We start from the raw sequence: 24,175 nt of genomic DNA on the forward strand, positions 1-24,175 counted from the left end.
TAGGGGCAAAGGTGTGACCACTCACATGACTTTATGGAGGTGAAGAATGGTTGCTTTGGTGTGGTGCATTGGCTGGGGAGTAGGGCAGAAGTAGGCATTTATACCTAATATAGACATGGTGTGTATTTTCTGTCCTCCTTAGCTATCTCCAGTCTGCTGGCGTCAGTGACTCTTGATCTCAGCCAGTATGCCCTGGACATCGTGAAAGGACTGGCTAGTGAGTATCCTGACCCCTCTCCAGCCCCTGGGATGGCACCTGGGGTTTTGGATGTATTTTCCCAATTATTTTAGGAAAAAGGGCAGGGACAGCTCAGTCTAGAAATAAATTACATTTGGGATGCCTGGCTGGCTCAGTTAGAGTGTGCATCTCCTAATCTCAGGGTTGTGAGTTTGATACCCATGTTGGGTGTAGAAATTACTTTAAAATCTTAAGAAAGAAAGAAACTACATTTGCAAAATTTCTTTCTTGATTCTCTTTTAATGTTTGTTTATTTGAGAGAGGGAGAGAGAGAGAGAGAGAGAGAGAGAGAGAGAGAGAAAGAGAATGTGAGCAGGGGAGGGGCAGAGAGAGAGGGAGGCAGAGAATCCGAAGCAGGCTCCAGGCTCCAACCTGTCAGCACAGAGCCCAATGTTGGGCTTGAACTCACAAACCGTGAGATCGTGATCTGAGCCAAAGTTGGACACTTAACCCACTGAGCTACCCAGGTGCCCCGAGCTTCTTTATAACGAGAACACCCAGCTCATGGATGGAAGAATTAGGAACATGGAAAGACAAAGATGAAAGCTTGGATCCTCAGCTCTCAGCACTTTCTGAGCTGCAGCTCTCTGTGTCCAGGTCAGCTGAAGTCCAACAGTCCCCGCCTGATGGATGAGGCTGTGCTGGCACTGCGGAACCTGGCTCGCCAGTGCAGTGACTCTTCTGCGACAGAAGCTCTGACCAGGCACCTGTTTGCTATCCTTGGTGGTGAGTAAGCCTTCCTGGCCATGAGAATGGCTGAGCTGTGGGGCCGGAACCTGCCTAGGACTTGGGGCTCTGAGTCTGCTTATGTCAAGGCCGTGTGGCCAGGAGAAGGCTCTCAGTAGAACGAGACATGGGAAGTGAACATAAACATGCACAGGGCAGTGTAGATGGGGGCGATCTCTTTTTTTTTTTTTTTTTTTAAGCGTAGACATTATTGTATGCATAAAGGGAAACACTAGAGGGAAATACCCCAGAATGTTCATAATGTCTTTGGGTAGTGGGCATGTGGGTGAGTTTTAAATGCTTTCCTTTATATTTTTTGTTTCTCAAATTTTCTGTAAGAGCAAAACTACTGTTCTAATCAGGAAAAAGTCTAGGAAATGTTATAAACCCAGCTTCACAATAGAAAGTCTATTTCTGGAATCAGAGGCTGTCTCTTGGTGTCACACACATGACCACATTAATCACCCCCATGGGAAACGTGGCAGACGTGGAGTTTGAATCTTTGCCGTCTCTCCTCTCAGGCTCGGAGGGAAAACTGACCATTGTAGCCCAGAAGATCAGCGTCCTCTCAGGTATAGTAAGGCAGGTCTGTCATTGGATCTTGACTCCTCTGATTATCCTGGACATCCCAGCCTGGCTTCCAGGACTCTGCTGCCTGCCTGTGTGGCAGGTGGGACTTGTTTGGGTCTAGCGAGAGGGAGGCCTGGCTTCCCTAAAAGGCAGGTCATCTGGAGGGGGGATTGAGGGAAAGGCACTAATGGCCAGAGGAGAGGCATGGCCGCTAGGGAAGTGGGCAGCGGCAGGAAGACTCCTGTGTTTGTGGTTTTGTGCTGAGCAGGAAATCCCCTGCCTTACAGGGATCGGGAGTGTCAGTCATCACGTGGTGTCTGGGCCTTCTAGTCAAGTCCTGAATGGGACTGTGGCTGAGCTGTTCATTCCGTTCCTCCAGCAAGAAGGTAACTGTGCCGCATGGTAAGGATGCAATCTGGATCCCCTCTTGACTCCGGTTTTCACAGCCAGAGCTGCCTGCCATGAACCCCTTCTGAAGGCAGACCTCCCCTGAAGCATCACGGCTTCCTCCCCCTTGTACCCTTGCTTGCTTTCGGGTGCTGGTGGCAGCGATTGGACATGGGCCTGAGATGCTGAACTGACTGGATTTCTGCTTCTTGCCCTAGTTCATGAAGGCACCTTGGTGCACGCTGTCTCTGTCCTGGCTCTCTGGTGTAACCGATTCACCACAGAAGTGCCCAAGAAGCTCACCGAATGGTTCAAGAAAGCCTTCAGCCTTAAAACCTCCACCTCTGCAGTGCGGCATGCCTACCTGCAGTGCATGCTGGCTTGCTTCCGAGGTGAGATGCCTCCCCTGCAGGGGTGACCGAGTCTTCTGGGCATTGTCACCGTCCCCAGCTTTCCCATTCAGTCCAGCTTACTTTTTGCACCACTTCTTTGAGCCTCTGGGAGCCTCGGGCTTAATCATCCACAAAGCCTGGATCAGTGCCCAGTCTTCACAGCAGACTTTGACTTCTCTCCCATATCACATCTTCAAGTTACAAAGCTTCAGAGAGGACCCAGGACTATAACCTGTCACTATATTATCTGAAATCTTGGGCAAGGGATTGTGAGTTGGCTGATTGAAAAAGTCCAACTTCATGGATACTTTATGTTGGACTTACTGGAAAGCAAGCACTGCCCTTTCTTCAGGGCTGACAAACCTGTCATTTGGGCATGGGCATCTACCTCTTTCCCAGGCAAAGCTGGGGGAAACTTTCCAATCTGCATAGGATCTATGATCTCCTTGATTTCCAAGGTAGAAATCTCTAGTGTTAATTTCTACCTCTCGTATAGGCTATACTTCTTTTAAATTTTTTTCTTTTTAATTTTTATAGAGAGAGGACATGAGCTGGGGAGAGGGGCAGAGGGAGAGAGAGAGAGAATTTTAAGCAGGCTTCCCACTCAGTGCAGAGCCTGACACAGGGCTCACTCCCATGACCCTGGGATCATGATCTGAGCCAAAATCGGGAGTGGGATGCTCAACCTACTAAGTCACCCAGGCACCCCTAGGCTAGTATTTCTTTTTTTAAAAAGCTTACGCTTGTGATGAGCTGTGTTTAAAGAAATGTCTAGGAGATTCCACAGAAGGGTGTCCCTTATCTACAGGGCCTGTACTCTCTATGTCAGTTTACAGTTTTGCTGCATTGACCAATCTTGATTTAGATTGAATTCTAGATAGCAGAGACTTGGTTTAAACTAGTCTCTTCAGCTTGAGCTGTTTCTACTTGCCACTTTTAAAGTACACATAATATAAAAGAAACCATTAAAATAAACATTTTTTTAGATTCAAATTCATGACCTCATCCAAATGAAATATGTGTTTTATTGTAAAATGTTCTTATATAACACTTTAATAGTTAAGAAAACATCGGTTTAGCTGTACTTTTTAACAGAATTCTACTTAAAAAAATTTTTTTTTTAAATTTTAACCAAGTGGGTTTAGTTAATAGGTCAATAGGTTGGTTCTGGTTTTGGAATTTGGGTCGTGAGCTTGTCTGGTGTAGGGGAAGAGCCCCAGAAAGAAATTGCTAGGTTTGCGATAGGCCCTGGCTCTCCTCCAACCAGCTATGTGCCCTTGGGCAACTTACTTAACCTGTCTCCATCTCTTTCCTTACCCATCAAACGGATAACTGAACTATTGGATTTGCAATGATCCTTCTAGCTCTAACATTGTGGTTGTTGGGTTTGCTTCTAGTTCCCCTACTTCACAGCATTTGACAGGGTAACTGAAGGGCTTTAGCATTTCAGACCTCAGTGGATAATTCCTTTCTTGAGTAATCTTGTCACCTCTGACAAGGAGTTTTGTAAATTGCTGGTCCTCTCTCCACAGGTGACACACTATTGCAGGCCCTGGACTTACTGCCTTTGCTCATCCAGACAGTGGAGAAGGCAGCCTCCCAGAGCACTCAGGTTCCCACAGTCACTGAAGGGGTTGCTGCAGCCTTGCTGCTCTCGAAGCTTTCGGTGGCTGACTCGCAGGCTGGTAAGGGTCTGAGCTTGTCCAGGATGGTAGCAGATGACGCCTCATTCATAGTCCTTGGGAGGAGTGTCTTGATGTTTAGGATTTCACAGGATCAGCTTGGTCACCACCACACTGGGGCAGCCACAGGGATGCCTCAGGGTCACACTAGGGATGTGTGCAGGGATGAATCTTAGGGTCACACTAGGAGATGGGAATACAGCCAGTGACTCTTGTCACTGTCCTCCTTTGCACTTTTGCTCAAGTGCTCTGGGACAGGGTTTGTATATAATGTCCAGACTGACCTGGGTTTAGTATAGTGGGACTTTTTTAGAGTGTACCTTGAAAGGCTTCCCCCTAGCCAGTCTTCTTCTGCTGAAGATACTGAATATGCCTTGGAAAAGATTCCAAATTGGCAAAACCATAAGAGCTTTCTCTTTCTTTTTGTGGCTTCCTGGTATTCCATGCTTGCTTTAGTGCATGTCCTACTCTGGCTGCAGACATATGTGAACTTATTCCTGTGGTTAGAAATGGAGTTCAGCTCTTCTATACCATTGGGTGCCGTCTGTGTAAATTCCAGAACCCTGCGCTGCCTTGGCAGGAAGGCAGAGATGAACATGACCGCGATTCCACAAATTTTAAGCTGCTTTACTCTAGTGAGAGGAGATGCAAAAGTATGTCCGTTGTTTGAGGTAAAATGTGGCAGTAAAGCAGTTTTGAAGAAGGGATTCCTTTTGGTTTAGGTGCTGGCTGTCAGGAAAGGCTTCACAAAGGAGCCTTTGGACTAGGGTCCTGAAGGAAGGATTTCACCAGCTGTAAGGGTGTGAGTTCAGATCAGCCTCAGCCAGGGAGAGCACGATGTGTGAACAAGTGTTTCAGCCTGGCAGCTGGAGTAGGTGGGACTTCAGGTGGGAGATGTTTGCCCGGGCCTCTGTAGGCAGCAGATGGTTTTCATGTAGGCATTGACACCAGAAGGACTGGTTAGTTCTCAGAATGGGGAGGGGGTGGGCAGTGAGGCTAGGGGTGACCCATCCATGCTGGGGGAGCATTGCTGCCTGCTGCAAAGCAGGGTCTGTCCACGTAGCTGGCCCCAGCAGCTTCAGGATGGAGGGGACCAACCCTGGCAGATGGAGTGAGCTATGTCATGGAGTGACCTTTTGTTTCTTGCAGAGGCTAAACTGAGTGGTTTCTGGCAGCTGATTGTAGATGAGAAGAAACAGATTTTCACTTCTGAGAAATTCCTGCTCATGGCTTCAGAGGATGGTGAGTGACTTAGTTGGACTTTCTTGAACTTGAGGTTGGGCCCGAGTCTCCCTGGCGGGTCTTCAGAGAGGACCCTTCCCTGACTGCCTGTTGCCTCGACCAGTCAGCTAAGCAAAAACTGGACCAGAGTGCTGTGGTCAGCAGCTGGGCTGTCAGCCACCGTGGGAATGAATGCACCCCTGTGGGGCTTGGAAGGCTGGGGAATGGGGGAGTTGGTAGATTTGTGGAGACAGAGTGCTAATGGTTGTGAGACTGCAATATTAGGTTTAATTATAGCTGATTGGGTAATTGGTGCTGTCTCGGAGGTTTTCTTGTGTTATTACAAGGCAGCTGAGAAACTATGGTGGAGTGTGGCTGGCTGTACTCCCCCCCCCCCCAGGAGACACAAAACTACTGGTTTCTCTCCCGGCAGAGAAGGAACAGTTGATCTTTAAATGTAGGTTTAAAATTCTAGGTTCCCTTAGGGGTGTCTGCCGCTAATCAGTGATTTGAAAAGTCTTTCGATTCACAAATCACAACATTCAATTATAAACGAACTGAAACTGTTAGTCACTTCCTGATTAAAAAAAAAAATAGTTCTTGTGTAGGAAATACACTCACATAATTCAAAAATAAAAGATCCAAGAGGGCCTACGTTGAAAATCATACCCCTGCTTTGATCTCTGGCCACCCAATGTCCCTGGCCATGGAGAACCAGTTATATTAGCTTCTGTGTATCCTTGATATTTTATACTTTATACCAGCAAATGTCTTTTTGTGTTAGTTCTTCACTTTTTTTACACAAATGGTAGCCTGCCTGCCGTACACATTGTGCTATGTAGACTTGGCAATCATTCTACTTCAGTATGTGAGTGTCCTCACCCTCTTTTTTAGAACTGCATAGTAATTTTTAATTAGAATGAAGCGTTATATTTTTAATCAGTCCAAAATACTTGTGTACATTGTCAGCAAAAAAGGAACTTCAGATCCAGCGATAATCACATTTACGTTTTGGTGTTCATTTTCCAGGCCTTTTCAGTTCCTTCTGGATGCGTTCTGTATTTTAAAAACACTTCTGCTGTTTGTCTCCCCTCCTAGCCCTGTGTACTGTGCTGCATCTGACAGAGAGACTTTTCCTTGATCACCCGCATAGACTCACAGGCAACAAAGTTCAGTAAGTGAGGCCTGTTTACCTTCCCCTCGGGCCACATGGGGCAGACCGCGGCAGGAGCCTGAGAAACAGCGTGTGTGCAGGGTGGGAGGGCTGGCTGCGGAGAGCCCACATCCACCTTCCCCAGGTGCTATGTCCTTGTGCTTGCAGGCAGTACCATCGGGCTCTGGTGGCCGTGCTCCTGAGTCGTACCTGGCGTGTGCGCAGGCAGGCCCAGCACACGGTCCGGAAGCTGCTGTCCTCTCTCGGGGGCTTTAAGCTGGCATTTGGACTCCTGGAGGAGCTGAAGGCTGTCCTCAGTTCTCACAAGGTGAGGGCAGCTGGGGTCCCGAACCTGGGGCTCACTGACCCACTTAGCCCACCCCAGTTATGCCATGGGAGTTCGCTGGTCTCTTCCTGTGCTGTTCTCACTGAGACACTTGTGTGATGCCAGAATCTTCTGCCCTACCCTTGAAGCTCTGATAACATCTTATTTCATATAATTTCTTTGTCTTTTCAGAGATGCTTTTCTTGTCAGAATTGTGACCTGTAGTTGAATCTTTTTATCACTGAGTAATGGAATAACACTTTTTTTTTTAAAGCACTCTATAATTTTTAGAGCATTTGCAACCCATTCTCTCTTTTGCTTTTTTCACACTGCTGTTACAAGGCAGGTAGGCTATGGGGTGCTTGGGTGGCTCAGTCAGTTAACATCCAACTCTTGATCTCGGCTCAGGTCATGATCCCAGGGCTGTGGGATCAGGCCCCACGTTGGGCTCTGCACTGAGCATGGAGCCTACTTAAGATTCTCTTTCCCTTTGTCCCCTTCCCCTGCTCATGCATTCTCCCCCTCTCTCTCCCTTACTCTCAAAAAAAAAAAAAAAAAAAAAAAAAAAGCAGGCTAAATATCTTTATTTTATATGAATTGTCCAGAGTTCCAGCAGCTGAAATGACTTGCCCAGCGTCCCCCACCAGTGGGTGACAGAAGTGAGAGTAGACCCCAAAGACCAGGTCCCTTTTTAGTGCTCTTTGTACTCCGTGTCCCTCCCTCCCTAATCCTGCTTGAGGGATGTGGGCCAGTGACAGACTTGTGGTCTCTCTGGCTGGGTCTCCTGGACCAATTTCTGTGGCCACCTTTCTCCCCATGGGCTTTTTAGGTGCAGAGTCATTTGTGCTTCCTCCTTCCAGGCACATCTCACAGCCTGCAAGTCCCATGCAGGGAGCTGGGCATGTCTCTACTCCAGCAGGAACCCCAGAGAATACCATGTGTGAAAGGCAGCCGTGCCCCTGGCATCTTTGTCTCTTGTGTGCCAGGCCTGCACAGGGTGCTGAGTAGTGGGGGCTGATGAGTTGTTTCCTTGCAGGTGCTACCTTTAGAGGCTCTGGTGACTGATGCTGGGGAGGTGACTGAGGCAGGCAAGGCCTATGTACCTCCGAGGGTCCTGCAGGAGGCTCTTTGTGTCATCTCTGGGGTGCCAGGACTGGAGGGTGACATTACCAACACTGAACAGCTGGCTCAGGAGATGCTGATCATCTCGCATCACCCATCCTTAGGTCTGTGCCTGGGGCGAGTGTGGGAGGGGCAGGGACTCCACTGGGCAGGATGAGGGTAGGCTGGGCAGAAGGCCTCAAATTGCTCCCCTTCTCTTCAGTGGCAGTGCAGTCTGGACTCTGGCCAGCGCTCCTCGCCAGGATGAAGATTGACCTCGAAGCCTTCATCACCAGGCACTTGGATCAGATCATCCCTAGGATCACCATGCAAAGTCCCCTGAACCAGGTGATTGGCATATGGACTAGTTCTGGCCTCACGTCAGAGTGTCAGAGGGAGGATTCAACGAAAGAGGTGCAGGTGTGGTGAAACGTGGCCTTGGACCCTTGGGTTGCAAGTGACAGAAAATGCAAACATGGTTTAAGCACAAGAGGGAGCTTCCTGCCTCTTCTCACTGCTGAGTCACAGGATATGACTGGCTCTGCACGATGCTGGCTACGGGGACTCAGATGTTATCTTCAGGACACTGTAGGTGGTGTCTCTCTTACTCTCTGCCATCTCTCTGTCTCTTCCATCTGTGTCTCGTCTCTGCTCTCCATAATGGGGGCTTCATTCTCCAACAGTCTCTTCCTCCCTGGTAGCAGGGCAGCTGACACACTTCTAGGCTTATAGCTTGTCCCTATCAGCCCAAGTGAGAAAAGCTTGTGTTTTCCAATCATTTAAACTGGCATGGGGTCTCACTGCCCTTGTTGAGCTGATTTGGGGCCTGTGCTGGTTTCTGAGCCTGTCCTTTTGGGCTGTGTCATATGCCCACCTCTGGAAAAGGTGGGGGCAGCTTCACTTGCACCACAGAGATTGAGAGTAGAGGAGTGTGTCACCCAGTCAGGGTGCTGGTACCAGACCAAGCGGGAAATGCTTCCTGGGAAGGCAGGCACACACTCCTACTGTTTACACTGGGGAGGGGACAATGCTCAGAAAGAGCAGGCAGTGGCAAGAAGAAGAAGAGCTGGTAGCCAGGGTGTTTAGGCACGGCAGGACCCCTGTCCAGTGCCGGTCTTGGTGCATCCTGACCCTGTCTGTGTTTGACAGTCTTCCATGAATGCCATGGGCTCCCTCTCCGTCCTGTCCCCGGACCGGGTCCTTCCACAGCTCATCAGCACCATCACTGCCTCCGTGCAGAACCCTGCATTGCGCCAGGTGACACGGGAGGAGTTTGCCATTATGCAGACTCCTGCCGGCGAGCTGTATGACAAGTCTATCATCCAGAGGTGAGCCCCCACTCATGGGCTCAGTTGCCCCAAGCCTTAGTTTTCTTACCTATAAGAGAGAGAGGCCTCCGTTACAGGGTTGTTGCAAGGAATCAATTAAACCACTTTTCCATTCGTTGGACAAGTACTGCTCTGTTCCAGGCACATGCTTAGGCTTGGGATACAAGAGCATTTCAAGTCTCTGGTACTTTCCTGGTGCATACAACTTCAAAGCTAGCTGGGGTTTCACTACTGGTGGGAGGCTGGAGGACCTGGTGGGTGTTTTGAAGCTGGCTGATCACCTGCTTTGATGTTTCAGTGCCCAGCAGGACAGCATAAAGAAGGCCAACATGAAGCGAGAGAACAAAGCTTATTCCTTTAAGGAGCAGATCATTGAGCTGGAGCTCAAGGAGGTGAGTACATGGAAGCATTACACGTGAGGTGGCTGCCGAGCTTTGTGGCCTCAGGCTGGTGACTTTCCCTGCTTTGTGTATACCGTTCCTTGGGGTCATCCTGAGGCCCATGGCACACTCTTCCGACCCCTCCACCAGTCCGGGGTCCCCCTACCACCCTTTTTACTTAACCCTTTCTTTAGCTTTTTCCACCCCTCAACTCAAGGAAGACAAATTTCTCTCTCTGCTGAGGGCCAATTCCTACCTTTCTCCCACCAAATGGTGTGACTTGATTCCATGCCTGTTACCCCACCTCCTAGAGGCTGGGACCCGTCTATCCTCCTGAGAGAATGCATAGGGCCTGGCCCTATGTAGCTTTTGGGGAATTGTGTATTCGGCTTGTTAACCGAGCCGATTCTGACAGCAGAGCAGGTCCCTTTACCACACTGGGCCCTTTACCACACCTTGTCTCCCTTGTCCCCCTCTCAGGCAACCACCCTGCCCACCCAGTCCAGAGTAGACCCCACCCCTCTTCCCGCTTACTGTGCAGCATATTTCATTTCTTCATTTATAACCTTCATCCCGCTGTCAAGTCACCCTGTTCATGTTCATTGCTTGTCTTCGCCCACTAGATTGTGAGCTCCGTGAGGGCAGAGACTTGGCCTTCTTCCCCGCAGTATCCCCAGCATCTAGAGCAGTGCCTGGCGCAATGGAGGTGCTCAATAAATGCTTGTTGAATGAATGAGTGATTTCTTGGCCTTTTTTAGGCTCCAACTTATACTAGGGGAGAGCATCTGTGGGAGGGAGGCTAAGGTTTACAATCTGAAGCTGCATGGGTAGGATACCCTTCCCAGCTCACTGAGGGACTTTTCATTTTTCTAACATATTAAAGGCTCTTCTTGCCTTTGTCAATAGAGAATGCAATAAGAAATTACTTCTCTACTGCTGTCTCCATCCTCTGGAAACCAGGTGGCTGTGGACTTTGTGGGAGGTGGGGGAGGCCACGTGGCAGGTTTGGGGGCCCAAGTCACAGACTTTGGGCTGGCATGGTGCTGATTGTGGGACAGATCTCACTCCCTACTCTGTGGTAGGGAGGGAGGTCTGTTCCCTGGAGACGGAATTGGTTTGCTCGTTGCCTTTAGGAGATAAAGAAGAAGAAAGGTATAAAAGAGGAGGTGCAGCTGACCAGTAAGCAGAAGGAGATGCTGCAGGCCCAGCTGGACAAGGAGGCGCAGGTCCGGAGGCGGCTGCAGGAGGTGAGTGGCTGCTGCTACCACAGGCTAGACCTGCCCCTTGCTGTCCGGAGCAGGCCCTGCTGACCTGCCTCCTCGGCCAACTCTGCTTGCAGCTGGACGGTGAGCTGGAGGCAGCGCTGGGCCTGCTGGACACCATCCTCGCTAAGAACCCATCTGGCCTGACCCAGTATATCCCCGTTTTGGTCGACTCTTTCCTGCCCTTGCTGAAATCTCCCCTGGCTGCTCCCAGGATCAAGAACCCTTTCCTGTCCTTGGCTGCCTGCGTCATGCCCCCTAGGCTCAAGGCTTTGGGTTAGTTCTTGTTTGCTGGCTGTGGGTGGAGCCCACGGCAGCTCAGGAGGGGGTGGGGGATGCCCCTCAGCGCCTGTGGGGAGGCACACGGTGGTCTAGGCCAGCGACTTCTGTTTCCATAGGGAAGCAGCCTTGGAACCTCAAGCTGTATATCCTTGGGATCGACATGGAGCTCCCTCCTCTGTCCTCCCTCCTGTTTTATGTCTGTTGGTCCCTTCACTCTGAGTACAGACTTCTAAACACTAATCAGTGTGGTCTTTCTGTAACAATTTTAAAACTAATCAGTCAGAAATTCAGTGGCAATGGGGTTGGTTTGATGCCACGTGGCTGGTCAGTGCAGCCCAGAGCTGCTGAGCAGCCACGTGTCCATGATGAGAGGTCTCTGTGACCCTTAGCTTTTTGTTAGCTATGGAGATACAAAGACCAGGTAGTGGCTGGGTGTTATGGTGGCCTCACTCTCATGGGTTAATGGCCTTAAGCAGACTTTATAGCTTAAAGGGGATATTCCTATGGGTGTGAGGCTAGAATCTGGGAACAGTTCTGAGTGGAAAAGTTAGTTGGTGCTTATGGAGCCTGCCAAAACTGTTAATGGCTGGCTGGGCTTATTACATGGAAGGTGGGAGCTCCAAATGGGTAGAGCTTTACCCTTTCTGAACAACTCTGGGCTCACACTTTTAACTTCTTAGTGTTGGAAGGACAGCTCCTGCTGGCCTACATGCCCCCCCCCCCCCCACCCCAGTGCTGCCATGAACATGAAATGAGAAATTAGGTTTGGCACAGCAGAACTAGGATTAAGGGATAACGTGCCTCTACCTGGGGGCCCTGGTTTGTGCCCAGGCCGGATTCTGTGTCTTTGTATCAGTCATCCCCTTTGGGTCCCTTCTGTTGGACATAGGCACTTTGGTGAGCCATGTGACTTTACGCCTGCTGAAGCCAGAGTGTGCCCTGGATAAGTCATGGTGCCAGGAAGAGCTGTCGGTGGCCGTGAAGAGGGCAGTGACCCTGCTGCATAGCCACACCATCAGCAGCAGGGTGGGCAAGGGTGAGCCAGGTGAGGAACAGTGCAGGTAAGGGCAGTGGGCACGAGGTGGTATATGCCGGTGCAGCAAGTTCGTGAGCCTCAATGTCCCCCAGGGCTTCCTGCAGCTGTGGCCTTGGGCGAGTCACTTTCCTTCTTGGCCTTCGTTTCCTTCTCTGAAAAATGGGGGGTTGGACCAGATGGAGAATTTCTGAGTCCTGGTATTCTGTGAGCTACTGTGACCCCTCCCCGCCTTGGGAGCCTGCTTCTTGTCACTGGAATCTACCTGTGTGTTTTACCTTTCTCATCCTGGAAGTGGGCAGCGTTTGGGGTAGGAGCATGATGGGCTGCAGAATCAGGCTACCAGCTTTCATCCCTGTCATCATATCCTGTGCTTCTGGGCATCAGAAGGAGCCTCCAGCCTCCTTCACCCCTCGGCCTGCTCACCTGGAGAATGGAAACTGAGACGGCAGCTTGGCAGATGCCTGCAAGAGTGTGTCTGTTGCTTACTCTCACAGATGCTGCGCCCCTGTCTGCGCCAGCCTTCTCCTTGGTCTTCCCGTTTCTAAAGATGGTGCTGACTGAGATGCCCCACCACAGCGAGGAGGAGGAAGAGCGCATGGCCCAGATTCTTCAGATCCTCACCGTCCATGCCCAACTGAGGGCCTCACCTAACAATCCCCCAGGGCGCGTGGATGAGGTTGGCAGGGGAGCTCGGCTCTATCCTTGGCTTGAGGCGGGTCAGGGAGGCAGGGGCTCTCCACATTTGGTTGGCCTATCATGGGTTCTGGTGGGGTAGTAGAGTGTGTGCATATATCTAGCGCAGCAGCCATTGGTGAGGAGAACCCAAATGTTCTCTTTAGTGCAGCACTGACAGCCTCAAAGAAGCTTACGGGTCTCTTGAGAGTTTCTGACTTGGAGAAGTTGAAGGATTTTTTATTAATTTATTGTGTGGTTTTTGTTTTTGTTTTTGTTTTTTTTGTAATGTTTATTTACTCTGAGAACGTGTGAGCAGGCAAGCGGCAGAGGTAGAGGAAGAGAGAAAGAATCCCATGCAGGCTCCATGCCATCAGCAGAGAGCCCGATGCAGGGCTCAAACCCACAAACCGCAAGATCATGACCCAAGCCGAAATCAAGAGTCAGATGCTTAATCGACAGAGCCACCTAGGCACCCCTGTTTTGTTAGTTTTTTTTCTAACTCAGAAGATAATTTTGATCACGCTGCCTTTGACTTCCTTGTGATTTTGAGATTAGACCTCATTCACTGAAGGGTTTCCTTTTTAACATATGTTCTGAAAATGTGCCAAAGTAACGTATGTATGTGTTTAAAAATTCCAAGAACGTAAAAAAAAAAAAAATAAAAAATCCAGGAACATAGAAGCCAAAATATATATATATATATATATATATATATATATGTATATACACATACATATGTATACATACTGCCCCACTCAGGCAAAAATTGATTGTCCTGCTTTCATATGACCATATGCTCCATTCTTCTTTAATGCCAGCGGCTTTACAGGCTGTGTAGGGTTCTGTGCTGCAGGTGCGCCAATGTTTCAATGAACTCTTCCTGTTGATATTTTCCCTATCTTGAGCAGCACTGCACTATGCCGCCTTGTATACGTATGACCCTTGTGCAGCCGCATAAGCATTTCCATAGGACACATTCTTGGGCATGGAGTTGCCAGGTTATGTGGTGTGCTCTGAGCTAGACCCTCACCAAGAGTTCTGTCTCTGTACCTAACACAACCTCAGGTGGTAATTCACCTTGCCAACGGTGGGTAAAAGAATAGTATCCCATTTCATCCTGCATTTCTTTACTACTTGTAAAGTGAAATATCCCTGTGTTTGTGGGCCATCTGTACTTCGTGTACTGTGAATTTAAAGTATGTTTCAGAATGTACTTGTTTTGAGTCCCTGAGGATGGTGGCCGACTGGGGTTGGCTCCCATGGAGTTAGTGGTAAAGCTGACAGTGTTTCTACAGTGGAGTCGGCCGTAGGACCCAGAATGTTCCCCTGAGGGTGAGAGGATGCTGCCTGCCGTTTGTGTTCCTAGGTGTGGTTGCAGACCTTCCCCAGAGCCTCACCCTGACTTCCCTACATTTCTCTCCTAGAATGGCCCGGAGCTGCTGCCTCGTGTGGCCATGTTGCGCCTTCTGACTTGGGTGATTGGGACAGGCTCTCCCCGCCTGCAGGTGATCTGGTTTTCAGTTGGTTATTGCTGCAACTCATTTTGTGACTCTGAGCTCAGTTCCCAGTGCTTGGGGTTGAATCCTGGTTCTCTTTCTTATCCCTCACTTTTGGATTCAAGCTAAAAGGCTATTTTAAAGTGCCAGTCTGAATATTCTCAACTAGTTATGGCCAGCCTGAATATTCTGCATGGGCTGTGCCATTAGCTTGGCCTAGAGCAGGGGGCTTGGACCCACGAGGGCTTTGGGGTGGGTGTCCTCAGTTCATATCCCTCTGTGGGCCCCTCAGCCCATCACCCGGCCTCCTGCCTGATCCCATAGAAGTAAGTAATTTGCTGGACCGAGCCCAGCGCATCAATGTTTTCCTTAGGTTCTGGCTTCAGACACCCTGACTACCCTGTGTGCCAGCAGCAGTGGCGAGGATGGCTGTGCCTTTGCAGAGCAGGAGGAAGTGGATGTGCTGCTCTGTGCCTTACAGTCCCCTTGTGCCAGCGTGCGGGACACTGCGCTCCGGGTACGTGCCCACTCCCTTCTGGGGTTGCTGGGGTATTCCTTGTCTCTCAGTGCAAGTATTTGAATTGCATGAGGGACATTCTTTCAAATGATGGGAAATGCCTCACATCTGCACCAGGGTGTCCTGGAGGCAAAGAAAAGAGGTCATTGGGTGGGTCAGGGTCATTGTAGGAAGGGGAGCAACAAAGCAGCTGTCAGTGTGTCACTGGCCATTTTTTCTTTACCTTGGAAGACTTGACCAGATTTTTAAAATGGAGTGTGGATCTTGGTACTTTTATAGACAGATAAAACTCAGTGGATTAGTTTGTTTTTTCTTTTTCCCTTTTTTTTTTTTAAGTTTTTTATTTACTTTTGAGAGAGGGAGCGAGAGAGTGTGCACACGCACGTACACGCAGGGGAGGGGCAGAGAGACAGAGAATCCCAAGCAGGTTCTGCACTGCCAGCGTGAAGCCTGACATGGAGCTGGAACCCATGAACCAAACTGAGATCATGACCCGAGCCGAAATCAAGAGTTGGATGTCTAACTGACTTGAGCCACCCAGGTGCCCCTGTTTTTTCAACTCATCACCTTGTGCTTGGGCTTTTCTTGGTGCTTTTGGAACACAGACTAAAGGTTCCCTTTGGAGTATGAGACAGGGCTTCCTGATGCCAGTCTGCTGCCTCTTGCTATTGATCTGTGACTGAGTTTTCACTGGTTCTTGGCAAGATGTGGAAGACAATAGCCATGTGGAAAATTTTTCTCAAAGAAAACAAAGGGAATGTCTTTTTTTCTGAGGTTTGTCTTGCACACTGAGAGTTTTAAAATTTTATGGTAAGAAAGATTCTATCCCCACATGCCCGTCATTTCACAAAGGGAAAGCTGTTTGAGGAACTTAGAGTTAATTTTAATTGATTTAACTTTGAAGACCCATGTGTGGCTGGTGGCTACGTCTTGGATAGTACAGCCTTAGAGGGAGGTAAAGAGGCAGCTCAGAGGCTCTGGTCAAAGGTTGGGCCTCACCTGTCCTATCCCACCCCCTCTCAGGGACTGATGGAACTCCACATGGTATTGCCAGCGCCTGATACCGACGAGAAGAATGGCCTGAACCTTCTGCGGAGGCTCTGGGTGGTCAAGTTTGACAAGGAGGAAGAGATCCAGAAGCTGGCTGAGAGGTGAGAGCCACTGGAAGATTGTTTTGGTTTTTTTTTCCTGCTCTGTCCTCTCTTCCCTTATGAAATAACTGGACCCAGAGAGCTCAGCCAACAGCAAGAGAAGGGCTGGGTGGTCGTGTTTGGCAGAGTGGATGTTGCAAACCTTTGTCTCACTAGCCCCCGACTTTGTTTGGTCTGCTACAGGCTCTGGTCAACGATGGGCCTAGATCTGCAGCCGGACCTCTGCTCCTTGCTGATAGACGATGTCATCTATCACGAGGCAGCTGTGAGGCAGGCCGGGGCTGAAGCCCTCTCCCAGGCTGTGGCACGGTACCAGCGGCAGGCAGCAGAGGTTATGGGCAGGCTCATGGAGATTTACCAGGAGAAGCTCTATGTGAGTGGCCTGTGCACCCTGCTGCGGGCTGGGCTGTGTGAGAGTGGGTTGGACTCTGCTCGGCCTCCGACCTGCTCCAGATAGGAGTCTTGGAGCTCACTGTGACCCAGGGTGGCTGTGACTGATCTCCCACCTCACAGCTGACGGCTGGCCTGCCCGGCTTGACTGGAGAGCGCACAGCAGTACATTTATCAGCCTGTCTTTTGCAGCGGCCGCCCCCAGTGCTGGATGCTTTGGGACGAGTTATCTCTGAATCTCCTCCAGATCAGTGGGAAGCCAGGTATAATGGCCGTTGCCATCTTGTTCCACTCAGAGCTTTCTGAGATATCTCAGGTTGGGTGAGTTGGGTGCCAAGAGGAGGCAACGTGGAATAACGGGACAGTGGAAGGAAAGGGCAAGACCTCCCTCTGAGTCAGACCTCAGTTCAAGTCCTGGCTCCTCCTGGGCTAGCTGAGTGACTTTGGCATGTTTCTCCTTTCCTCCAAGCCTCTGTTTCCTCAGAGGTCCCTGGGGACCTTCTCACTGCTCTATAGCTGAAAAGGATAGTATGTTCACTTCCAAGTGCCTTTACCTCTGATTCTCTTACCTCTCTCCCCTCCTGCAGCCTGTCCTGGAGGTAGGGTGGGCATTGTACTCACAGGTGGGGAAACAGAGGCAGAGCTTGTTCGTGCCCAAGGTCGCCCCGGAGGGAAGTAAACTCTGGGCAGATGGCAGGAGGTCTCCATTTGACAAATGGGTTGTTGAGACGATTGTCTAGACTGGTGGTAAGCACTGGGCAGTGCGCTCCATGCTGTGCTCTGCACCCCAGAGGGAGCTGCTGTAAGCTCCCTTTTCTTGTGGCAGGTCGGGGAAGATTCCACCACAGAGGAGGCTCCTGGCCGGCCCTCGCCGCCTGACACGCTACCCCCTTATTTCTTAGGTGTGGCTTGGCTTTGGCCCTAAACAAGCTCTCCCAGTGTTTGGATAGCTCTCAGGTGAAGCCCCTCTTTCAGTTTTTTGTCCCTGATGCTCTCAACGACCGAAACCCAGATGTCCGGAAGTGCATGTTGGATGCAGCCCTTGCGACCCTCAACACCCATGGGAAGGTAAAAGATCTCAGCCAGCTGAGGGGGTGAGGAGCAGGCAGGGCAGAAGGCAGGGCTAAGCAGTGGTGACACAGGGAGGCTGAGTGTCAGGAGGCCTGGTGGGCCACTGGCCCCATGCAAGATTTCATTTTTCTTTTTTTGAGCCCAAAAGACCCTGTAAGGTAGTTAAATTCTTGTAAGTCCACTGCATTCCTGCCAGAAAACTGGGAAACCTGCTGGCATTACTGACTGGCTTGTCAGGATGCCGGTCCCAGAGCCAGACACGGTCTTGGTCCTTGGGGCAGAGACCATCATCCCCAGGTACAGCCTGTAGGGTTAATTTGAGGCTCAGGGTGGGCTTGGCTTTCCAGGAGAACGTCAACTCACTGCTGCCAGTGTTCGAGGAGTTCCTGAAGAATGCACCCAATGATGCCAGCTACGATGCCGTGCGGCAGAGTGTGGTGGTCCTCATGGGCTCTCTGGCCAAGCACCTGGACAAGAGCGACCCCAAAGTGAAGCCCATTGTTGCCAAACTCATCGCTGCCCTCTCTACCCCCTCCCAGCAGGTACCTGCCTCCTGGCTTGGGGCCCACAAGCCAGCTGGGGAATTGGGACTGACTGTAGATAGATGTGCCTCTGTGTGCTAGTGCCGAGTTGGGCATCAGGGTCCAGAAGGGCCAGTTCTCAGCGAGGAGTCATCCTCTGTCTCGGGACAGCCTGGTTTATGGTCAAGAACACCCTTGGAGAGGGAGTTACTTTGTTCCAGTAAGCTTCATACTAGGTGTTTTAATTTTTTTCCCTACTCATTTACTAACAGTTGTTTTTTGCAGTTAGTGTAAACCCAGCACTCCTTATGCTGAGCTTTCCCTGACCTTCTGTGTGTTCCTTACACATTTCAGGGGCCTTTTAATGTAGTCTCCCAAGCCATAGTGTGAGGATTGTTGTTTTCTTTTCTGAAAATATATGTTCCCTTTCCCACCCCCAAGTGACTTACATTTTGGAGTACTCAGAATGTTCTCGTCAAATGTAGCTTTGCAAAATTGTGGTAAAAGAAATTCAGACACACACCTGCCCGAGCCTCTGACAGCACAGCATATTGAGCTATGGCTAGAAGACAGATTTGATCATGTCTTTTGGTACCAGTTAATCTGGGCCTGGCCTTGTGAGGCCCAGCTGAATTTCCAGTGCCTTTGACAAGTTAGAAAACTTGGGCCATTTTTAAGGAACACCGTAATGCACTTCTCCCTGGACCATTCTTTGCAAGTGGGTTTAGTCTTCCTGGAGTTTCTCTCACCTGCCCAGGCCTAACAGATGTATTGTGCACCCTGAGGGAGCCTGCATCATCCATGGGCGTATAACACTGTTTGCTTGTCTGACACCCTGTGTTGTCTGACAGACAGTGGCTGAGGTGGGCTTTGGGGACATCATGTGGTGAGATGCTGCGTAGGACTGTGGCAACTCCCAGGAACCGGCCGTAGTTGAGCTGTGGCGCTGACTAGGTGGGCTCCTCCTGTAGGTGCAGGAATCTGTGGCCAGCTGCTTGCCGCCTCTCGTGCCAGCCATCAAAGAGGACGCAGGAGGGATGATCCAGAGGCTGATGCAGCAGCTGCTGGAGTCAGACAAGTACGCAGAGCGCAAAGGGGCCGCCTATGGGCTGGCAGGGCTGGTGAAGGGCCTGGGTATCCTGTCACTAAAACAGCAGGAAATGATGGCTGCGCTGACCGATGCCATCCAGGATAAGAAGAACTTCCGCCGGCGAGAGGGTGAGTGTCTCTGAGCTTGGGGCTGCCTAATATGGGAAGTCGGTTCCCACAGCTACCACAGGAAGGAATCTATCGGGCTTTTCCTTCCTCACTGAAGAGTTGGTGTTTGTGTGCTGTTGAGGAGGCAGATTGTGTAACCCGTTCCATCTGGTCCTTGCTGATGTGGCCTAGACTTTATTTCTTACTCAGAGACCATCAGCCAATAGAGAATTGGCCTTACTGGCATTAGTGCCAAGAAGTGACAGACACTCCCTTGTTCTCTCCCTCTTTCTGCTCAGCCATATCCCTGTTCTGGGGGAGGCAGAGGGTGCTGCTCCCTCACAGGGCAGCCGATTTAGTCCTACAGCTGCCTTGATTGTGTCCAAAGGGTGAGGAAGTGGCAGGGAGGTTATCTTGTGGCTGCCTTCAGAGCACAGTCTGTTCCCAGCTGTCCCACCCTCTCCCCCAGGAGCCCTCTTTGCCTTCGAGATGCTCTGCACCATGCTGGGGAAGCTCTTCGAGCCATACGTGGTTCATGTGCTGCCCCATCTGCTGCTGTGCTTCGGGGATGGGAACCAGTACGTGCGTGAGGTAAGTCCTGAGGCTGCACATGAGACCCACTGGCAGCCAGCCTGCCGCTGGCTGTGAGTTTCAGCCACGGGTCGGAGTTGGTGGAAGGGCCCGCTTCCAGAACCTCTCCACCTATACCTTGGGCACCGGTCTCTTCTGATTCCCAGTAAAGTGCTGAAGCTCTGTGAGGTGAGAAACTCTCCTTCTCAGCTGTGACTATAGGCCCAGGCACAGGGTCTGACACAGGAGACCCCAATTAAGTGTTGGTCGCCAGGGGGAACACTCAGTCTGCTGTCAGGCCTTGACCCTTGCTTGGGCAAGGAGGCCCCTGATTGCCTTTTCTTCTCTCTTGAGGCTGCAGATGATTGTGCCAAGGCTGTGATGAGCAACCTGAGTGCTCACGGGGTAAAGCTGGTGCTCCCCTCCTTACTGGCTGCCCTGGAGGAGGAATCCTGGAGGACCAAAGCTGGTAAGCTGCTTCCTTCTATGTCTCTGTCCAACTTCCTTTTCTGAAGACTGCCCTTGCAGGGATCCAGGAAGCCATCTAGGGGTCTTGTCCTGTGCATGTGTGCTCCCCAGCCCATGGGCAAGGCCAAGACCCTCTGAGTCATCATGCGCCTCAGTCCTTCAATAATTTGTGCGCTTTCATGCAAAGAACAGGCCCCTGGCAGGAACCATTGCCCTCAGCGAGGAAATCCCAGAGCCTTAAAATTAGTCTGTGGCTACTTTCTGTGACTTTAAAGTTTTTTCCCCCTTAAGTTCCTTTTTAAAAATAGAATCTTATCTGGCATCCAAATATGCAAAGCAGATACAAGCAGAGCTGTTCTGGTTTGGGCAGGGTCAAGATCTGGGGCCTTCCTACTTGACCTCTCCTTTGGCCTTCCCCTCAGTCCTTCAGGCTTTGCCCTGCAGTTTGAAAAATCACAGATCTATATGAGTTTCTTCACATGTGAATAAAGAAACTAGGCCAGAGAGATTCAGTGAATCGGCCTTAGACCACCACCAGGACTCAGCCAGGTTTTCCCCCATCCTGGTCTCTCCTCTTTTCCCTATACCGCCTTGCATGACACCCAGAATCCTGTGGCTCAGTAGGACTCAGGAGCATTGTGCTCGCTCTGCTGGAGTCACATCACCCCCCAACTTCCTTGCCCCTCCCCCTGGGGACTGCCTGAGGGGCCACAGTCTGCAGTCTGCCACACTCTGCAGAGGGGCAGGCCGGTTGTCCCTTGCTCAGGCAGCTGGCACAAGTGGCTCCCTGGCCTGTGCTCAGTGATTCCATGCTTGGCCTGTGTCTGCCATCTGCAGGGTCGGTGGAGCTGCTTGGGGCAATGGCGTACTGTGCTCCCAAGCAGCTGTCATCCTGCCTGCCCAACATCGTGCCCAAGCTTACGGAGGTGCTCACTGACTCCCATGTCAAAGTGCAGAAGGCTGGACAGCAGGCGCTCAGGCAGATCGGCTCCGTCATCAGGAATCCGGAGATCCTGGGTATGCTTCTCCCTGGCTCCTCCTCCCATCCCCGGACACTGCAGGGAACAGGCATTCAGCAAAGATCTTTGCCCTCTGAGGACAGATATGCTCACATTGAAATAACCTCTAAATTCTGGGAAGCCCTTTTTCTTTTTTCAATTTTTTTTTTCAACGTTTATTTATTTTTGGGACAGAGAGAGACAGAGCATGAACGGGGGAGGGGCAGAGAGAGAGGGAGACACAGAATCAGAAACAGGCTCCAGGCTCTGAGCCATCAGCCCAGAGCCCGACGCGGGGCTCGAACTCAGGGACCGTGAGATCGTGACCTGGTTGAAGTCGGACGCTTAACCGGCTGCACCACCCAGGTGCCCCGGGAAGCCCTTTTTCTAGAACAATTAGTGGGAAGTAGTTTGGAAGTAGTTTTGCCACTGGTCTGGAGCTGTCATCGTTGACTGCATAAATGGAGAAACTGAGTCATTGGCTCAGAAGTGCTTGACTCTGAGAGATCCTGTGCACTAAGCTGAGCCCTGAAGTCAACAGAATTAAATGACATATTCTGGGCCACATCAGCATCATACATTCTTTGGGAACTTTCTATTCTGTTTCATTGCAGAAGATATGCGATAGAGGGGAAGATTAGGGAAGGGTTATTCCCCTTAATTGTGCTCTGTAGTGTGGTTCTTTTTAAAAAATATATTTACTTCAGAGAGAGAATGCATGCTTGTGGGGGAGAGGGGCAGAGGGAGAGAATCCCAAGCAGGCTCCACACTCAGCCCAGTGCCATGACTCTGGGATCATGACCTGAGCCAAAATCAAGAGACGCTCAACCGACTGAGCCATCCGGGCGCCCCTGTCGTGTGGTTCTTGATTGAGTGATGGCAAGAGGTTGATTTCTAGAAACAAAACCCAGCAGCCACCTCGCTAAGCAAGGTGAATTTTTAAGCTTTAGTGTGGAACATAGGTCATTGTTCAATGTAGTTCAGCCAGGCGTTACCAGACTTTTGTTTATTCAGAAGATGATGTTTTCTGTGTGGTTTTGTTTTTTAAGGGATGAATAGGTATACTTGGGTTTTGTTGTCTTTTACAATGTTCAACAGCCTTGGAGATTCCTAAGGCTTGGAAACAGTCTTGATCTCTATCAAAGGAAGGGAAGCGCTTTCATTTTGAGAATCCAGCATGGGGTGGGTGGGTGGGTGTGTGTGTGTGTGTGTGTGTGTGTGTGTGTGTGTGTGTGTGTGTTTAAATTAAGATATGACTTGCATAATATTAAAATCACTTTTTAAAAATGTATACAATTCGGTGTTTTTTTTGTATATTCACAAAATTACACGAGCATCACCACAGTCTATTTCCAGGACATTTTCCTCACCCCAAAAAGAAATCTCCTACCTGTTAGCATTCACTCTTCATTCCCTTTCCTGCCTCTGGGCCCTGATAGCCACTAATAGGCTTTCTGTTTCTTTGCATTTACCTGTTGCAGACACTTCGTATAGTGGGATCATATGCGTTTGTCCCTTTGTGTCTAGCGTCTTGAGCTTAGCATAATGTTTTTAAGGTTCATCCATGTTGTAGCATGCATCAGTGCTTTCTTAATGGCCCAATAATCCATCTTGTGGATAGACCACGTTTTGTTTATTAAGTCATCTTTTGATGGACATTTGGGTTGTTTCTACTTATTGGCTGTTTGAAATAATGCTGCTATAAACATTTGCGTACATGGTGGTGTTTTTAGACATGTTCAGGTCTCTTAGGTACCTAGGAATGGAAATTGCTGGGTCATGATATGGTAACTGTCTGCCTTTCTCAGGAACTGCTAGACTGTTTTCCAAAGTGGCTGGATCACTTGACATTCCCGGCAGCAGTGTGTGAGAGTTCTCATTGCCTACGCTGTTACTGTCTGTCTTTTTTGGTCATAGCCACCCTAGTGCATGTGAAGTGGCATCTAATCGTGGTTTCGATTTACATTTCCCTAATGACTAATGATGTTGAACTTTTTCGTGGGCTTCTTGGCCATTTGCATATCTCCTTTGGAGAACTCTTAAAATCTTTTGCCTATTTTTTAATCGGGTTGTTAGTTTTTGTTTTTTTTTTCAATTGTTGGCCAGCATGGGTCTTCACAGTGGATGAATTCCCCAGACTTTGGAAAAGATAAGCCAGGTATTTCTCTTGGCATTTCTTTTGCCAGGCTGATGGTGCTCACATGAAGAGCTTGTTTTATCTGGGTGTAACTCCTCTGAGCATTGTGTGTTTCATTGCCACCACTGGCTTGGGGCATTTGGCGTCTCAAAACCGTTTCTTTGCAAAACCACTCTGGGCTGCCCCTTCCACGATCAGGCACTGTGGTGCCTGAGCTGTGCTCCCGCGGAGGCTGAGCACTGTGGCTGCAGCTCAGCTCCCACTGAAAGCAGACTCTAGTTGTCCTGCTAGATCAAGCTGCTCAGTGCAAAGGGGTGATAGCTGCTACTTTCTTCCTGGCGGAGCAGGGATTGCTCTTTGTAAACAGGCTGGCTTCCACAGCTGGTGACTTGTGGGGTTCCAGTGAGGGGTGGCCCCGGACTCCTTTCTCTTCTGACCCCATGTAGTTCTGGGGACTCGGCAGTTTTGCCGCTCCTGAGACTCGTGTAGACCAGCTTCTCTCTTGTTTGGACATGCAGCCATTGCCCCTGTCCTGCTGGATGCCCTGACGGACCCCTCCAGAAAGACCCAGAAGTGCTTGCAGACCCTGCTGGATACCAAGTTTGTTCACTTCATCGATGCCCCATCCTTGGCCCTCATCATGCCCATTGTCCAGAGAGCCTTTCAGGACCGTTCCACGGACACGCGGAAGATGGCAGCCCAGATTATCGGCAACATGTACTCCCTGACGGACCAGAAGGTAGCAGCCCAGCTGGCGCTGGCGCTGGTGCTGGACAGACCAGTAGATGCTGGTTTAGGGCACAGGGTCCTTGCCCGCAGTAGACACAGAAGAGCTGTCTGGGCTTTTGTCCCTGTTTATGTTTAGGGGACGAAATGCACAATTTTGGGGTGGAGGGTAGGA

At 50.2% G+C, this 24,175-nt stretch overlaps 1 protein-coding gene across 2 annotated transcripts in view; it reads left to right on the top strand.

Moving 5' to 3' along the window:
• The window catches only part of GCN1 (GCN1 activator of EIF2AK4), a 58,489-nt gene that overhangs the window by 15,621 nt on the left and 18,693 nt on the right, over positions 1-24,175 (top strand). Inside the window, exons 10-38 of one of the 2 annotated variants that reach the window (XM_040443716.1) lie at positions 143-217; positions 836-964; positions 1,486-1,536; positions 1,822-1,920; positions 2,140-2,313; positions 3,846-3,998; positions 5,145-5,237; positions 6,315-6,390; positions 6,538-6,697; positions 7,731-7,920; positions 8,019-8,143; positions 8,945-9,123; positions 9,422-9,515; positions 10,637-10,750; positions 10,843-11,041; positions 11,937-12,092; positions 12,578-12,759; positions 14,183-14,263; positions 14,628-14,771; positions 15,795-15,922; positions 16,106-16,295; positions 16,505-16,575; positions 17,215-17,380; positions 17,731-17,925; positions 18,876-19,122; positions 19,571-19,692; positions 20,026-20,140; positions 20,977-21,156; positions 23,793-24,013. In XM_040443716.1, the coding sequence (XP_040299650.1) occupies positions 143-217; positions 836-964; positions 1,486-1,536; positions 1,822-1,920; positions 2,140-2,313; positions 3,846-3,998; positions 5,145-5,237; positions 6,315-6,390; positions 6,538-6,697; positions 7,731-7,920; positions 8,019-8,143; positions 8,945-9,123; positions 9,422-9,515; positions 10,637-10,750; positions 10,843-11,041; positions 11,937-12,092; positions 12,578-12,759; positions 14,183-14,263; positions 14,628-14,771; positions 15,795-15,922; positions 16,106-16,295; positions 16,505-16,575; positions 17,215-17,380; positions 17,731-17,925; positions 18,876-19,122; positions 19,571-19,692; positions 20,026-20,140; positions 20,977-21,156; positions 23,793-24,013 (4,109 nt within the window). The remainder of the gene's footprint in view (positions 1-142; positions 218-835; positions 965-1,485; positions 1,537-1,821; positions 1,921-2,139; positions 2,314-3,845; positions 3,999-5,144; positions 5,238-6,314; positions 6,391-6,537; positions 6,698-7,730; positions 7,921-8,018; positions 8,144-8,944; positions 9,124-9,421; positions 9,516-10,636; positions 10,751-10,842; positions 11,042-11,936; positions 12,093-12,577; positions 12,760-14,182; positions 14,264-14,627; positions 14,772-15,794; positions 15,923-16,105; positions 16,296-16,504; positions 16,576-17,214; positions 17,381-17,730; positions 17,926-18,875; positions 19,123-19,570; positions 19,693-20,025; positions 20,141-20,976; positions 21,157-23,792; positions 24,014-24,175) is intronic. The other variant, XM_040443717.1, reaches the window with a different exon arrangement.

The sequence above is a fragment of the Herpailurus yagouaroundi genome, unplaced genomic scaffold (genome assembly GCF_014898765.1).
Source record: "Herpailurus yagouaroundi ecotype Mexico unplaced genomic scaffold, PumYag 191, whole genome shotgun sequence".
Lineage (NCBI taxonomy): Eukaryota > Metazoa > Chordata > Mammalia > Carnivora > Felidae > Herpailurus > Herpailurus yagouaroundi.